Raw genomic sequence first — 16,215 nt, forward strand, 5'->3', positions numbered from 1 at the left:
CAAAATTGGGTTTTAAATAGTTACATCCATTTTGTTGGTGCAATTTCTAATCGTGGTTTGATCCAGCTCTGCTCTACGTGCCAACCTTATATAGCAAACTTTCCCAGGTTCAGAAGTGCTCCTGGCTTATTGGTAACAAAAGAATGAACAGCTCTTGCTTGGTATTTGCAGTGTTAAAACGTTTCCTGCTCTTCTTCAGTTTGACCCGAAGTTGAAACTGCCTTATCACATTTTCCACGAGCCATCTCCATCTCTTCCCTAATAGCTTGAATTTGAACTAACCATCCTAGGCTGCAAATATTGGGGCAATAACAAAAGATGCAACAAACCACTGTTGACCAGTCATCTGGATTTTTGCAATCCAGATTTAGTAGCCTAATTCTACTGCTAAAATATCAGAAGAGGATCTGGCTGAGAATTGCTTTATCTGTATAAACTGACACATTAGTGATACCCAATTTTAATCAAACCATTTGTATTTCAAAGCTCATGTGCATTGTAAGAAAATGTGTCTTTAGCCTTGTTTAAAGTGGCCTTATAGCCTTTTTTACTCCATAAAGGAGCATCGTAATACTAGTATTTAGAAGGGGAAAGCTGTGACCAGATCTTTGTTGGGAATGAAAATATCTCCATGTAACTATCTTCTGCTCTTCATTCAGATTTATTTATTTAAGACAATTTATATGGCTGTCCAACTCACTCTCAGGACTCAAAGTGATGCAAAGTTCATGTGTAAATTAAGCAAAGCTGCACACCACGTGTTCAGCTTAGGATATGATATAGTTGGTGCATAATGTATCACACACATTAATCCCAAACCCCAAATATTGAAAAGCAGTACTTCAGATTCAAACTCTATTGCTAGAATGATGTAAATATAATACTGTATATCAGAGTAAAGGCACTTACCTTGCTTGCCAATAATGGCCTAACATACAACATTGGGGTTTAGAGAGAATTTCGAGAATTAATGTGAGCCACAGTCAGAAATATATAATCTTGCTGCAAAGGAACTGAAAATAATAGCATTTAGATTTATACACTGCTCCATAGTGCTTTACAGCACTCTCTGAACAGTTGACAGAGTCAGCACATTGCTCACAACAATCTGGGTTCTCATTTTACTGACCTTGGAAAGCCAAGTCAACCTTGAACTGGTTAGGATCAAACACCAGGCAGCAGGTAGAGTTAGCCTGCAATACTGCATTCTAACCACTGCGCTATCAGTGCTCATTATACAATAAAATCAGTGCTCATTATAAAATAATAAATAACTGAAGACAATGTTTAATTTTTTTCCTTCAGGTTTTGTGAGTGCAAGAGCTAGTACAATCTCTTAATGATAAGGGAAATTGGATATAATTTGGATATAATCCCCTTCTGAATTGAGACTCACTTGTGGCAATGGAGCCAGGCAATTTACAAACATTGTCATTTTTCTATTGAGGATTTTAAAAAAATCAGAATTGCCAGGCAACAGGGAGTTATTTTGGGTCATTACTTGCTTTTCTGTCATTTGACTCAGAAAGTGGATTTTCCCTGGGTTTGCTTTTTTTCCCCTTTTAGTTTCACCTGAATGTTACCTTGTCATCTTCACATGAGAAATATTTTTGTTTGAATGGCTTGTATTCTGGCTCCCAGGGTGGTCTGCCTTTTTGAACTATTCTTATTCGTCTTTATCAGCATACATAGATAGCATGAATGTTAGAAGGCTTTTCATCTTAGGCCAAGTGGTTTGTTACAAATGGTTTCCACACATTCCATGTAGCTTTTACTGGGAATGGAATACTCCTTGTGGAATATTGAAAAGGGAAGGAGAGGTTCTAAGGCTCCAAGATATTCTGAAATTAAACTTTATAATTTAACAATAGTCCCTCAGTTGGCAATAGTTTTCAAATGCTGCATGTGTGAATAATTGTATATTTGATATAACTTCAGACCTCAGTAACTTAATAGCATCCATGTGGAGATTTGACTGCATCCTGCAAAATCAAATGCCAATTTTTCTACGGGCAATTTCATTGTTCCTTTGCTCCTCTTGTAGGACAGAGGTGAGCATTTTATACTCAGAATGACCTGGAGCCCCTGAATCTTCTTGTCACTTCCCTGGTGCCCATTTGGATCAAGACAACTGCAAACTGAGGGTCCTGTTTTCCTATCCCTTTGAGATGGTGGACAGATGAAAGCTAGAACTCTGCAATTAAAAACAATGTAATGAGCTGTGAGAATAACCTTGGGAGACAGGCTCTTAGCCTCGACTACCATATGATAAGAGACATCCAAAAGGCCTCCCAGGCTTGAGAATTCTGTATTATACTAAGGTAGTATTAATACTCATGGTTTGTCTGGACAATCTCAAAAGGGCTGATAGCAAGGGTGGGATTCAAATCTTTTAACCACCGGTTCTGTGGGCGTGGCTTGGTGGGAGTGGCTTGGTGGTCATGTGACTGGGTGGACGTGGCTTGGTGCTCATGTTATTGACTGGGCGTGGCCAACTCAATATCACTCACACTGAGGCACGCATCTCCTCGCCTGGCCTCTCATGACTGTGGGGATGCTGCAACAGTCGTCAGTGTGAAAAATGGTCATAAGTCACTTTTTTCAGTGCCATTGTAACTTTAAATGGTCACTCCACACAAGCAAAGTACCAGCAAAGGAAGGGAAAAAAAACTCCAGAGAAGTTCCTGAGATAGGAAGTCTAGTCCTGCCAAGAATGTAATAAGGGTTAACCGAAAGGCAGTTTCTGTAGGCAACACCACCAAAATGTTTCCTTCCTGCCTTCCTTACAGGATTAGGCCAGTAATTTCTTCTGACAACCAGTTCTCTGAACTGTTTAGAATGTTAACAGCCGGTTCTAGCGAATAGGTGCGAACTGGTAGAATCCCACCCCTGGCTGATAGACTCACCCAATTCCTCCCCAACCTTCCCTGTGTGATAACCCTACCCACTTTGCATCTCTCTTCCTCCCTCCCCCTTATTAATGTACCTCTTGGCCGCCAAAAGGTTCCCCACTAAAGCAACAGAAGATGATGCAATATTTTGTGCTGAGACATTAATATTTTCCCACTCTTTAAAATGCAACAAACAGATGATGCCTGGGCAGTCTTTTCCCATTCCTACTACTCTTTCTTTTCTTTTGGGAAAATACCAAGCAGATGCACAAAACTTGCAATAAAGATTGGTGGAAGTAGAAGAAAATTAACTGAATGCCACTATAGCAGTCTCCAACCGAGGGAGCAAAGATTGATTTATGGTATTCTCAGCACTTAAGAGCTTTGAAAATCATCAGATATGGGTTGGGGTTTTTTTGCGGGGAAAAAGGGGAACTGGAAATTGGGATACTTGTTGGTGACCGTAGCTGCTTCTTAAAAACCCTGGCCTCTCATGGAACTTGTAACATAAATGTCAAATTATAAAAGCATGTTAAAATATGTAAACCAAAGATGAACCCATAATAATGAAATCAAAATGAAGACAACCAACTGATCATGACATACAGTAATTAGGTTGACATTTCAATAGTTAAAAAAGTTAATTTGGCCTGAAGTACAGGGGCAATTAAAATAAGTCACAAAAATAACAACATAAAGAATTGATCCTGAAAGTTATGTTGAAGTTCCTGAATAAGTAAAAATAGATATTTCCACATAGATTCATGGAAAAATGAAACAAAATAGGTGCGGTAGATAGGTAAGGATTTTTATATGGATATTTCCAATAATAAGTTATAATTATCAGGAAATAAAAAGATCTAGTACAGACACAATTCCTAAGAACTTTTTTATCATAAATATTCTCAGTTTATCTGAATACTCTCTGCTTACATGTTAAATCTACAGTATTTGAGAGCTGTACAGTAGTTTATTTAATTAATTTTAAGTGCTGCTTTTGTACAAGCGACATCCAATTTAAATTCTTATTTTGCAATTATATCCACAAGGACAAGTATGAGCTACAGGCCATATTTACATGGACTAATGCCAGAGATCAGCTTAGTAAGCCAGAAAAATAAATGATAGTAGACCCAGCTTGCATTTGAATCTCTTTGATTCCTGCGTATTGCCAACTGGCATCCATCCAAGGTGCTTTCTGGGTATGCTAATGTATAGACATGGAAATGATTGTGCTAATAAACGGCATAGCTATTTCCTGAGTGACTTGCCAGGAAAAAAAAATAAAACTACTTTTACAAGATCAGTTATGTGTGATTGATTGTTGCAAATGAGAATAAAAACAGAAAAAAAACCCATATTATTTGCTGTATTCAGACATGCCACTGGTTTCTTTTTTCCTGTGATGTCTATGTTCACAAGTCACATAACCCTTTTTTTTTTTTTACAATAATAAAGAAAACAGTTCCTTCCTATTCTTTCCCATGTTTGATCTGATATTCACGACAAGATATTCTGGACAAGCTTGGATTGTTTTATTATCTAAACCCAACAAACTGTGGTTAAACTTAACCACAGTAAAGCTATTCTTTACGTACAACAGCAATTGGCACTGGAATTTGGATATACATTGTAGTAGTTGTAACTAATGACCAAATTTTTGACAGATTTTTTTTTTTTACAGTGGATGTAAATAAAAGGCACTCTCCCAAATGGCCAGGTTTTACCAGAAACCAGCAAAAAATCTGGAAGCCAGCTCTCTCTCTCTATATATATATATCTCAAATAATGACTCCATGACCATGGTAAACTTCACCAATTGTAAATGTGAGCTGGTTGCCAAGTGCCCAAAATATGGGCGGGGAGACAACGCAACATTTTAAGACAACCAGAAATGCTCCATAGGCCATAAGGCATCCTTCCCAAAGCTGTCATGACTCAGAATGGTCTTTAAACAATTGATGACAAGTTGAGGACTATCGGTAGTCCTCTACTTACAACCACTTACAACCAAGCGGTTATTAAGCAAATGACTGAGATTGTTAAATAACTTACCAATGGTTAAGTGAATCCACTTTCTCCCATTGACTTTGCTTGTCAGAAACTGGCTGGGAAGGTCACAAAGGACAATCTCAAGACCCTGGGAGTCTGACTGTTGTAAATACAGGTAGTCTTCAACTTACGACCACAATGGAGCCCAAAATTTATGTTGTTAAGTGAAACATTTGTTGAGTTTTGCCCCATTTTACACCTTTTCTTGCCACATTTGTTAAGTGAATCACTGCAGTTGTTAAATTAGTAAATTTAACAAAATGAAATTCAATGTAGAGAAAAATCCTACACTTAGGCAAGAAAAACCAAAAGTACACATATAGACTGGGTGAAACCAGGCTCAATAGCAGTAACTGTGAGAGGGATCTTGGAGTCTCAGTGGACAAACAGCTAAATATGAGCCAGCCGTGTGCAGCAGCCGCCAAAAAAGATAATGCAATTCTAAATTGCATTAACAGAGGGATACAATCAAGATCAAGTGAGGTACTAATACCACTCTGTAAAGCCCTAATAAGACCACACCTAGAGTACTGCATCCAGTTTTGTTCACCACATTATAAAAAAAGATGTTGAGACTCTAGAAAAAGTACAGAGAAGAGCAACCAGGATGATTAGGGAACTGGAGACTAAAACATACGATGAACGGTTGCAGGAACTGGGCTTGGCTAGTCTAGTAAAGAGAAGGACCAGGGGAGACATGATAGCAGTCTTCCAATATTTGTGGGGCTGTCACAGAGAGGAGGGGGTCAAGCTATTTTCTAAGGCGCCTGTAAGCCAGACAAGGAATAATGGAAATGGATGTAAACTGAACAAGGAGAGATTTAACCTGGAAATAAGGAGAAACTTTCTGACAGGGAGAACAATCAACCAATGGAACAGCTTGCCCTTGGAAGTTGTGGGAGCGTCATCACTTGAGACTTTCCAGAAGAGATTGGACTCCCATTTGTCAGAAATGGTGTAGGATCGCCTGATTGGGCAGGGGGTTGGACTAGTTGACTTACAAGGTCCCTTCCAACTCTGATTATCAGTTACCTGTTAGTAACATGTTTGTTAAGTGAATCTGGTTTCCCTATTGACTTTGCTTGTCAGAAGGTCACAAAATGACTCTTGAACTCTGCAATCGTCATAAAGATGAGTCGGTTATCAAGCATTTGAAGGTAAATCACGTGACCATTGGGATGCTGCAATGGTCGTAAGTGTGAAAAATGGTCGTAAGTCACTCTTTTCAGTGCCGTTGTAACTTCAAACGGTCACCGATGAACTGTTGTAAGCTAACGGCTGCCTGTACATGTGTTATCAGTGCCGAAATTTTGATCAGGTGGCCCTGGGGATGCTGCAACCGTTGTGAGCATAAAAACTGGTCGTAGGTCATTTTTCAGTGCTGTTATAACTTCGAACAGTTGCTAAATGAATGGCTGCAAGTCAAGGACCACCTGTACTTGTATATTTAGAGTTGTAGGTTTTGAAAAACGATTTATTTAGGAAGAAAGCCTATTGGCAATGGGTGCAACAATATGAGGACATGCAACTTTAAAGGGAAAGGCATCTCCCATCTTTTTTTTGTTGAAAGAGATATTGTGCCTCACTAAGCTTTGCAAATCATAAGAACAAATCAGTCAAAACTCCCATTTGTTCAAAAATTAACTGCATACATTATAAGAACAGAACTTCTCTGCTCAAACTCTTCTTATTCATTGATAGCCTTGAGAGGCGTCATCTTGGCCATCTAAAAATCAAAAGGAAATAGTTAGGAAGCCCAAATGAACACTTCATTCTAATAAGAGAGAACCTCTCCCCTGTCATTATTTACATGGGAAATAACAAAAACAACAACAATACAGACAATCCTGTTTAGCAACCACAACTGGGATAAATCTTCCATCATACAACTGGCTCCTAGGTGACCATTCACTCCTCAAAGACTTTCAGAAACAGTTACGGGTTCATTTTCAGTCTGTTTCATTCCACGTAGCTCTGAACAGCCTCCATTTACTAGGTCAAGATTCTGATAGCATCTGCAGCTTGGTCCAGGATAAAGATGTACAGATGAGTATCATCAGAGCATTGATGATAACTCACCTGAATCAACAGATGGCTTCTCCCAGTGGCTTTATACAAATGTTAAAATGGACTTTTTCATCCCTTATCCCCTTTCTTCAAAAAATTACTTACCGAGGAGCAAACCGGAATTGTCCCCTCAAGGATTGGTGTCTTGGTCTATATTGTGAACCTGAGGTGTGGGAACAGACTAACTTATAACATGCGCAAGAAATGAAGAAACAATAGCAATAGCACTTAGACTTATATACTGCTTCATCAGCATATTGCCCCCAACAATCTGGCTCCTCATTTTACCAATCTCGGAAGGATGGAAGGCTGAGTCAACCTTGAGCCTGATGAGATTCAAATTGCCAAATTGCAGGCAGCCGAAGTCAGCAGAAGTAGCTGCAGTTCTGCATTCTAACCACTGTGTCACCGTGGCTCATATTGAAGAAATATTGTTATTGGTAGAAATATTTGGTATTCTTCAAATATGGAAGAAATGAAGAAATATTCTAAAGAATATTGCAAATACTGTTTATTTCTTTTAGGAAGTGATAGTCCCTCAAAATGCTCAGAGTTCTTGATCCATCTCCATGCAATCTTTCTGTTTCAGTCCTTGCTATTTTAACTCATATGTAACTGAAGGCCTTCTCATCAATCACAAAACATTTCAGTATTAAAAAGACATGAGTGGGAAAAAACCCTGGAAGGACAGATTGTAGATTTTACCATGGATCATGTGATCAATAGTCTGAGAAAAGAATGTTCATTTTTACAGAGGGGAGAAGAGAGAGAAAGAGATTGAGGAAGTAACATAACAAACAATGAAGCCAATATTCCACATATAGTTTCTCTGTTACCTAGCAAGTCTCTAGACCAGGAGTCCCCAACCCCGGTCTATGGACTAGCACCAGTCCAAAGCATGCCAGAAACCGGGCTGCACAAACTAAGTGAAGCCCTATCTGTGGGATGTAGGCAGCATGCAAAACCAAGCCCCCTCGGGTCCATGGAAAAACCTCTCTCTATGGAACTGGTCCTTGTTGCCCAAAAGGTTTGAGAACCTCTGCTTTAGATCAGGGGTCTCCAACCTTGTCAACTTTAAGCCAGAATTCTGGGAGTTGAAGTCTTCCAGACTTAAAGTTTACAAGGTTGGAGACCCCTGATCTAGATCACCCTTCTCCATTCTGGCACTGCAACTCTTGGAATTAGCCATCAGCATGGCCTTTGTTTCAAAAAGTAAGATAAATGTCTATCGAAAATATTGCAGAGGGATAATCTTTTCCTCAAAATTATTTGAATGTGGTAAAGTAGTTGGGAAGTCCCAGATGACTTCTACTTCTCTTCCAAGGAGCTTGAAGGCAGATTAAGCTAAAACATGATGACCATTAAAAAGCCTTCCTAATGTTACTATTAAAAAAAATCTTTTTACTAATATCGTTTTTCAGCCCATAAAGCAGCTAAGAAGTGCTAGTGAGAGAGACTTGATCAAACTGTGGTTTAAAATGGTAAATCACACTTTTGTCATTTCAGCTGATAAATTAACAGATGCTCTAAGCTTGATGTTTTAAGAGGACTAATAATATAAGGCTGCCAACTACAGACAATTACAAAGCCAAATTGCAGACAATTAAGTGTGATATTTTAATTGTCCCATTGAAAAACTGAAGAAAACTCAAGCTTGAAAGTGGGAACCGCCTTTATTGCAATTCAGAGCTCATTTTCAAGTATGTCCAAGAACCATTCAATAGAGATTCTGGACAAAAGCTTTACTCAACTGAGGAACAAATTAGGATAAGAGAACACAGGCAATTGGTGGGCTGGCTAGTGAAATTCCTTAAGAATTTGATACAAAACAAACACAGAACATCTTTGCTTAAACAGGGAACTCCTGCTGATATGTGAGAAAGAAAGATGTGCTGGAATAAAATAACTTTGCTTTGATGCGGTTATTTCTTTTGCTTAGAAAAGTTAGCTTTGTCTTATAATTAAAATAAGCCCTTTTCTTGTTTACTCAATATTTTCACTGTATAAAAATCAACTGACCATTCTCAGGGGTTATGATCAAGACCTTGACTCATACTTTAACTTAAAAAAAAAAAGGTGTGAGTACATAATTTCAAAAATTGTAGCTTGGTATTTTTAGTTTTGTGTGATTTTGTTTTTACCTGAGGGCTGAAATTCAGAGAAGGAACCAGTTGGTTGAGGCTCTCTCCATTGGGTTTCCCTGCCCTGGGGCTGATAAGAATGAGATGGATTTCCACTCAGAAGTCTCCGGTGAGAACTTCTTCCCCTTCCATGCTTCCCTAAAGAAAATATTGGACTGTGATAAAATGAAGTTTCTATGGACAAAAACAGTTAGGATCCTGTTTTTAAGCTAGCGTGGAAAAAATATGGAACATGTAACTACCAGTTCTTTAAATTATAGAAGCAACAGAGGTGAGATTATGCACATGTTTCAAGCAAGTTAAGATTTTATCAATTTCTTGAATAAGCAAGATTTGGTATACTCTGCATGCTGTCCTACAGGAAGAATGTATATCTCTTTTTGAAAGAACACATTCTCCCATATCCATGGAGCACATTTGTTCTTTTGCATGGAATTCAATTTACACAGGAAATCAAATACGGCATTTATTTCCAATTTGCTTCTCCCATGACTACTCAGTTTTTATAACAAATGCTGTTGGCCTACAGCGCATCAACATTTTATCTGCCAAGCTTTGATTCATTGGAACTTAAGTCTTGGCAAAGGGGGTTATATTCCCATGAGTCACATGCAGTGGATTTCCTGAAGAATTCAGGTAACACCTACTTATCATGAAGCTGCTTGGCCTTGGTCTGCTCTGGATTTTCCTCCCATTTGCTGAGCTTGCTTTGCAAATAAGGTCCAATAGATTATGAAACTTTGTGCACCGTAACTCCTATAGGTGAAATAATATTGAATAACTCTGAGAAATTTTCACTTGAGTCAAATTAAGATGAAATCATTAAACTTTGTTTCAGATGTTAAAGATAAAAGTATGTGCTAGTTACCAGTCCATCCCTAGTCCAGCCAAAGAAAAGGGCAAAATATGGTTAGATCAGGCTTTCTAAAAGTTGACAATTTTTTAAGATGGGTGCATTTCAACTCCCAGAATTCCCCAGCCAACATGGGGAATTTTTACCCATCTTAAAAGTTCCCAAGTTTGAGAAACACTGGATTAGACTAAACCAGTGTCTACTTTCCTCTTCCTGTGTTCTGTATATCCAATTCAAGGTATGGCTTCATTTAAAAAAATAGCTTATGGTCTAATTATGATATCAGATCTGCCATCCTCAGCATACTTCGCTTCACTGGCATCCTGCCATAAAATGCAGGGAGGGGGGAGATAGAAGGTAGAAAGGGGGATGACAGGGGATGATGACAGGAACCAGAGGTGTCAATCCAGCACAGATTGGCCAATGAGGGATGGAGCCATGGGAATGGAATGCGAAGCTCCACCAAAGAGGCACCAAGTCTCAAAGCCGTTTCCAAAATATCTAATTCGAATATCATTGGACTGGTCAAGGGGGGAGGGCCAGGGAAGAGGGGAAAATGCCGGCTTTGCATGGGAATATTGAGATCCAGCTTATGCTGTAACTGCCTGACTTTAGAAAAATAAACCTTGAGCTTAAAAGTGGAGTAGAGAGTCTTTCTTTCCTAAATGCTCAAGTGGGCACAAAACCTGACAGAATGAATCAAAACTCAACTGTCTTTTAATCTTCACCACGCACAGGGGAAAGAGTGAAATGGTGAGCATGAATCTTAAATTCACTTATCAAATATTTAATCATGATTTTGAACTATGCGTAAACCAGCCTCTGGGCTGGTATCTTAAAAGGCTAGTTTTAATTTAGGAAAGGCTGGGCTTTTTTAACCAAAGAGTTATTTCAGATAGAAGTGTTCATTTTTATGAAACACCTTGAAATATCAACATATCAGCTCTTCAGTGGACAGTTATCTTTGCATCAACATTTCAACATTTATATAGTCCAGTGTTTCTCGATCTCAGCCACTTTAAGATCTCCAGACTTCAATTCCTAGAATTCTAAGAGTTGAAGGCCAAACGTTTTATGGTTGCCATGGTGATCTAGTCCATTCTTTATAAACATAGAGTGCTTTTCGAAGTATCTGAAGAGAATACAAATATTCCATGATTGTACAGCACTTCTAAAATTAATAACCTGATTAGTAATGCTTAGAAAAGATTGTGACAAACTTGTGTCCCACCAAATTAATAATGTCACCTCTAATTATGATTAAAGCTGAGGTCCATTTCTCCACATTAAACAAATATTACTATCAACCTGAAGCCATATCGGAAGCCATCTTCAGGGCTGCCATAGTGAGGCTGGTTGAAGCTGTAGTAATGGGAGGGGGAAAATAAAGATAGCTGGGGTGTGTGTGTAGCCAAAATAAAATTCTTTCTTCTGGAAACCAAGGATGTTCTCACCAGGTGTGGGGAAGGCATCGACTGAAGCCAGCTGAAGTTGGGACTGTGACCTGGTTGGACCATGTGATGGACGTGTGACTTGGGGGCATGGACTTTGGGTTTTAATTTGGAAAACCTCGGGTCCTTCAGAGTTGGGTTTTCACCAGCTGTGCCAATATGACATTCCTAATAAATTCATACTTCGAGAAACTCCAGGCCTCAGAATTTTGATTGTGTTGGGCTTGTTACTTGGAACCCTGACAGTTAGTCAGGAAACTCTGGGAGGCTTCAGAGGCTAAATGTCATATATACATCATACATATATACATGTTTCACTCATCTTTTTAAGTACAAAAAGGTTTTCCTCAACATAAAACCAAGACTGTATACTTGCATTATGTTCTAGGAGCTGATATAAAGGACATCCTCTATGAGCTTGGTCGTATTTCTCTTGAAAAAGTTTTCCATCAAATACATGCCATGGCATCAAATCATCCATTTGAAAGGGGAAACCGCAGGCACTATTGGCCATCAGCAACACGCCAAGGCCCCGGACAAAGAGAGAACCAAGCTGTACTGCTCTTGAATCAATTTGGGCAAGCTGTTAAAAAGAGAAAGGGAAAGCAGCAATTATTGGCATTTAATACGGTTCCTGTAGGTAAGCATGGTAGAATCTTATATTTTAATACAATACATTCTCATCTTGATGGCTTGGCATGAATGAAAAATGCAGTAGTTCAATGTTTTGCAACAAGATTTTCCGGGCCTGTTTTTTGATCACTGGGGGACTCATCAAGCAGATCATCGACAAGAAAGGACACCCAGAAGGCCACCGCACAGCCTTCCCGGCCTCCTTTTTCATCACTGGAGGCCTCGTCAAGCCTTTTGCTGATGAGAAGGGAGGAAGCAGGCAAAGAAACAGGCTGGAGAGGAGCCAGATCTTCATAAAGTAAGTCACCTGGTGCAGCAGGATTGGGGGTGGGGGGAGCAATTGTGGGGACCCCAAGGGAGGGAGAATGAGGTATCTTTGGATCAGGAGAGGCCTTGGGTGGTTTGAAGCAGGTCGCCTGTTCCATCACTAGCCCCCCCCGATAGCCTTCCCCACCCCAAAATACCTCATGTACACTAACAAGCCACACATTCGATTATTGAATGCGTGGGTGAAAGCAGGGACTGATTGCATTCAAGATATGAGATTCACTTCTACGAATCCTCAGGTCACGAATGGAATGGGCAGGCTCAAGGACTACTTTTATGTCCTATGACTTATGTATTCGTAACTCAAGGACTACCTTTATGCCCTATGACAGGGGTCCCCAACCACCGGGCCCCGGACCGGTACCGGTCCGCGGAACATTTTCTACCGGGCCGCCGGTTTGCTGGGCGCCGCCATCTTGTTTTGATGAGAAAGTGCTTCGGGTGAGCTTTTCCGGTTGGAAAGCGGCATTTGGGTCCTGAAGGAATCCTCGCGCCTTAGTTTCATCGAAGGGCGGGGGCGGCTTCGAACAAAACTAAGGCACGAGGATTCTTTCAGCACCCAAGGCAAGGCGAGCCGAGCGACCGTCCCGAAGCCGTCCCGAAGCCCATCGACAAAGGTACAAAGGAGGAGTTGAAGGTGGCGTGGAGAAGCGGGGGATGGCTGGCTGGCCGGTCGCTCGGCTCATCTTGCCATGCGTGCTGATGCCGGTACTGGGCCGCGGATCATTTTGTGATGCAGATACTGGGCCGTGGCACAAAAAAGGTTGGAGGCCACTGCTCTATGACACATGTAGGCCAATATGACATATGGCCTATGTTCCTATTCTTTCGTTGTCTAGATGTTGGTATGGGTGTGTTTTTAATTAAACCACATAATAAATGGCTGATTCCAAATGTAGTGGTGAATAGGCCCATCTACTTGGAAAATAAAAGAGTTGTATTGATCCAGAATGGCAGATGTAGAAGTCATTTCCAGTCAATATAATGCAATCAGATGATAGCATAATGAGCTCTATAAGAATTTTTAAAACAAACACATACAGGTTTAAGGTTATTGGTAGCACCAGCATTGTATAGCTGGCAGAACTGAATTCTGATTACCAATAATTGGATGAAGATGTTTGTTTTGATAGAGACAACTTAATTTTACTTTACCAAATGATCTAGCAAAAGAACAAATTGAGTTTAATTTATTATGAGCATGTTAACAAGGAGAAAGCTGAAGCAAGGATATGGTGATAAAAAGCTTTAAGGTACTATTTCTGCTTTGGACATTTTAGTAAAATTAATTTACTTTGTGCTGAAAGTGAAACATCTTAAAATAATTATTTTCTTCCTAATGTCCTTTTTTTAATAAAAATGCTACTCATTGCCTAGGACCATAGAAATTTGTAGGCTGTTAATATATATCTAATATACCAGTTCCTCCAAAGAGATGATGAGTTCAGTTCCCTTCAGTCAGTTTAAGTGACATCAAACATACCGAATATTAATTCTGTGTTCTCTTTTCCCACCAGAATGCAGTGTTATTTATTTTGAAAATACAGTTATATTATGTGTGCATTAAAGATTAGAGCTCATGTTAGTCCTTCCTGCCTAATCAAAGAAGTAGCACAGACAAGAGGACTAAAAATAAGAAAGTTCTTACAAACTACAGCATTTGCTAGAAGAGACAAACTAGAATAACCAGTTTTTAAAAGTCCATAGTGCTTCACAGTAAATATTTAACAGTAAACAAATCATCAGTTTGGGGTTTATATGCTAGAAAGGTTTATTTGCTGAGCTTCACAAAGGCAGATTTGTGTAAAGTGATACTTTGGTAGGACAAAACTCATATTTACTGTAAGCCGAAGCTCAGAGTTGAACCTAAACAGTCAACCCAAATATCGCTTTACATTTCAGTGTTCCAACGAAGAAGAATTCAAAAATAAAAACAGACCAAGGAACTCACTACAAATAAAGCCATGTTTATTCATCAAACTCAAGCCAATTAAATTCCTTTCCAAAGTTCAAAAGGGTTTCTGCTTGAACCAAAGAACTCCCAGAACCTCCCAACCAGTATGGCTTTTACCAAGAATTCTGGATTATGAAAATCATACACTGGGGGGCACTCAGATCAGAGAAAGCTGATGCAGAAATGACAAATCCCCAATTTTCACTTCTAACGTAATGCTAGGAAGTCACTCACTACATGTGTTTCAGGAAGGCAACTCCCACCAACAAGCCCCTTACCCTCCTTTCTCAAGTATGGAATAGAAAATACTAATCTGATAGGGCTGTTTGTTATGTATGCTGGAACTCAAGCCTGCTAAACAAAGCCTATTTTTGTTATTGCAAAGAACACATGTTAACAGATTTATGTACTTATTTTCTGAAACTCAGAAATTGAAGCCTTTGTTTTTCTGATGCCACTCCTCATTTTTAAAAAAAATAGGGTATGCCTCCAATGTGACCTATTTCAGATATGTCAGATTAGGCATTCATTCCAGATCTAAATTTTACTGTAAACCTAGGCAGAAAAGACAAAATTAAAAAGTAGAGTCCAAAATGGAAAAATTCTTTAAAAAATAATAATAATCTGCATTAGTGCAACCTTGTAGAGTAACACAAATACTCTATGCAGATAGTCCTGGACTTACAAGCCACAACTGAGCTCCGAATTTCCATTGCTAAAGGATACAGTTGTTAAGTGAGTTTTGCCCCATTTTACAACCTTTCTTGCTCCACTGTTATGTTAATAACACGGTTGTTAAATGAATGTGGCTTCTCCATGGACTTTGCTTGTCAGCAGGTCACAAAGGGTGATCAGATGGCCTCAGGAACCGTCATCAATACATGCCAGTTGCCAAGTGTCCAAATTTTGATCACGTAACCATGGGGATGCTGCAATGGTTGTAAGAATGAGAAACAGTCACAAGTCGCTTTTTTTCGGTGATGTTGTAACTTTGAGGGGTCACTATATGAATGATTGTAAGTCAAGGACTACCTGTGAATTGGTTTTAATGCAGAATTGAAGGCAGGTGTTGGTACAGGACCGAGGATCAACACAAAGTAAGAGATCCAAAGTCTGGAAGTGCTCCCTGATCCTCATTTGATACTGGACTCATAGGAAGGAACTGTAGTTGGTTAGGAGTGCTTCTGCATCATTACATCTACTGTAGTAAAAATACACTTTATTATTGCAATGGTGTTACCACTGAAAAGTGTTCAGGAATCATATAATCATACCGGCTAGTACAGATACAAGGATCACATAATGCTTGAAATTAAAGATCTACACGGGTTGTTTATTGTCATGCCCCAGTTGGAATCTGATTCCGAGGGAGAGGTGGAACAGCTGACAGGGAATGGGAGTGTGGCTCCGGTGGCTGTGGAGGAAACTAGGGAAGGATATAGGCCGGCTGGGCATTCAGAGGAAAACCCAGGCCCACCCCCTCTTCATCCTAGGGCACACAGGGAGGAACGGATAAGGGAGCAAGGTGGTTTACGGGGGAGGAAAGGGTCCTGATCCCCTTCATGGGCTGCAGCTGGGAAGACTGTCTAAAAGGGCAAACTGCGCATGGCAAAGTTGCTGGAAGCAAAGCGTGCATTAACTCTGTCGAGGCTTATCTGGGTTTTGGCGTCCTCCCAACTGTGTGTGCTTCATTATCTTTTGGAAGTCTGCAAGTTCTTATCCTGGTCTGTCATGTTAATTACTTCAGCGTGGTTTGTGTTGGTTTTTTTATTTCTACTTTATCTGTATTTTGGGTTTGGACTGCATTTCTTTCCTTTGTAGACGGTTTTTGGAAGAGTTTGATCTT

The 16,215-nt window shown here is 39.6% G+C and overlaps 1 protein-coding gene across 4 annotated transcripts in view; it reads right to left on the reverse strand.

Annotated features, from left to right (window-relative positions):
• Positions 1-3,686: 3,686 nt before the first annotated feature.
• FAM120B (family with sequence similarity 120 member B) overlaps positions 3,687-16,215 on the reverse strand; it is a 38,659-nt gene continuing 26,130 nt past the window's right edge. For 2 of the 4 annotated variants that reach the window (XM_087937674.1, XM_026705151.2), the window contains 5 exons: positions 11,832-12,038; positions 9,799-9,907; positions 9,152-9,289; positions 7,116-7,173; positions 3,687-6,669 (listed from right to left, as the gene is read on the reverse strand). In XM_087937674.1, the coding sequence (XP_087793800.1) occupies positions 6,657-6,669; positions 7,116-7,173; positions 9,152-9,289; positions 9,799-9,907; positions 11,832-12,038 (525 nt within the window). In that variant the 3' untranslated portion in view covers positions 3,687-6,656. The remainder of the gene's footprint in view (positions 6,670-7,115; positions 7,174-9,151; positions 9,290-9,798; positions 9,908-11,831; positions 12,039-16,215) is intronic. The other 2 variants (XM_087937685.1, XM_087937690.1) reach the window with 1 other exon arrangement.

This window comes from Pseudonaja textilis, chromosome 1 (assembly GCF_049901715.1).
Source record: "Pseudonaja textilis isolate UNSWEBS1 chromosome 1, rPseTex1.2, whole genome shotgun sequence".
NCBI lineage: Eukaryota > Metazoa > Chordata > Lepidosauria > Squamata > Elapidae > Pseudonaja > Pseudonaja textilis.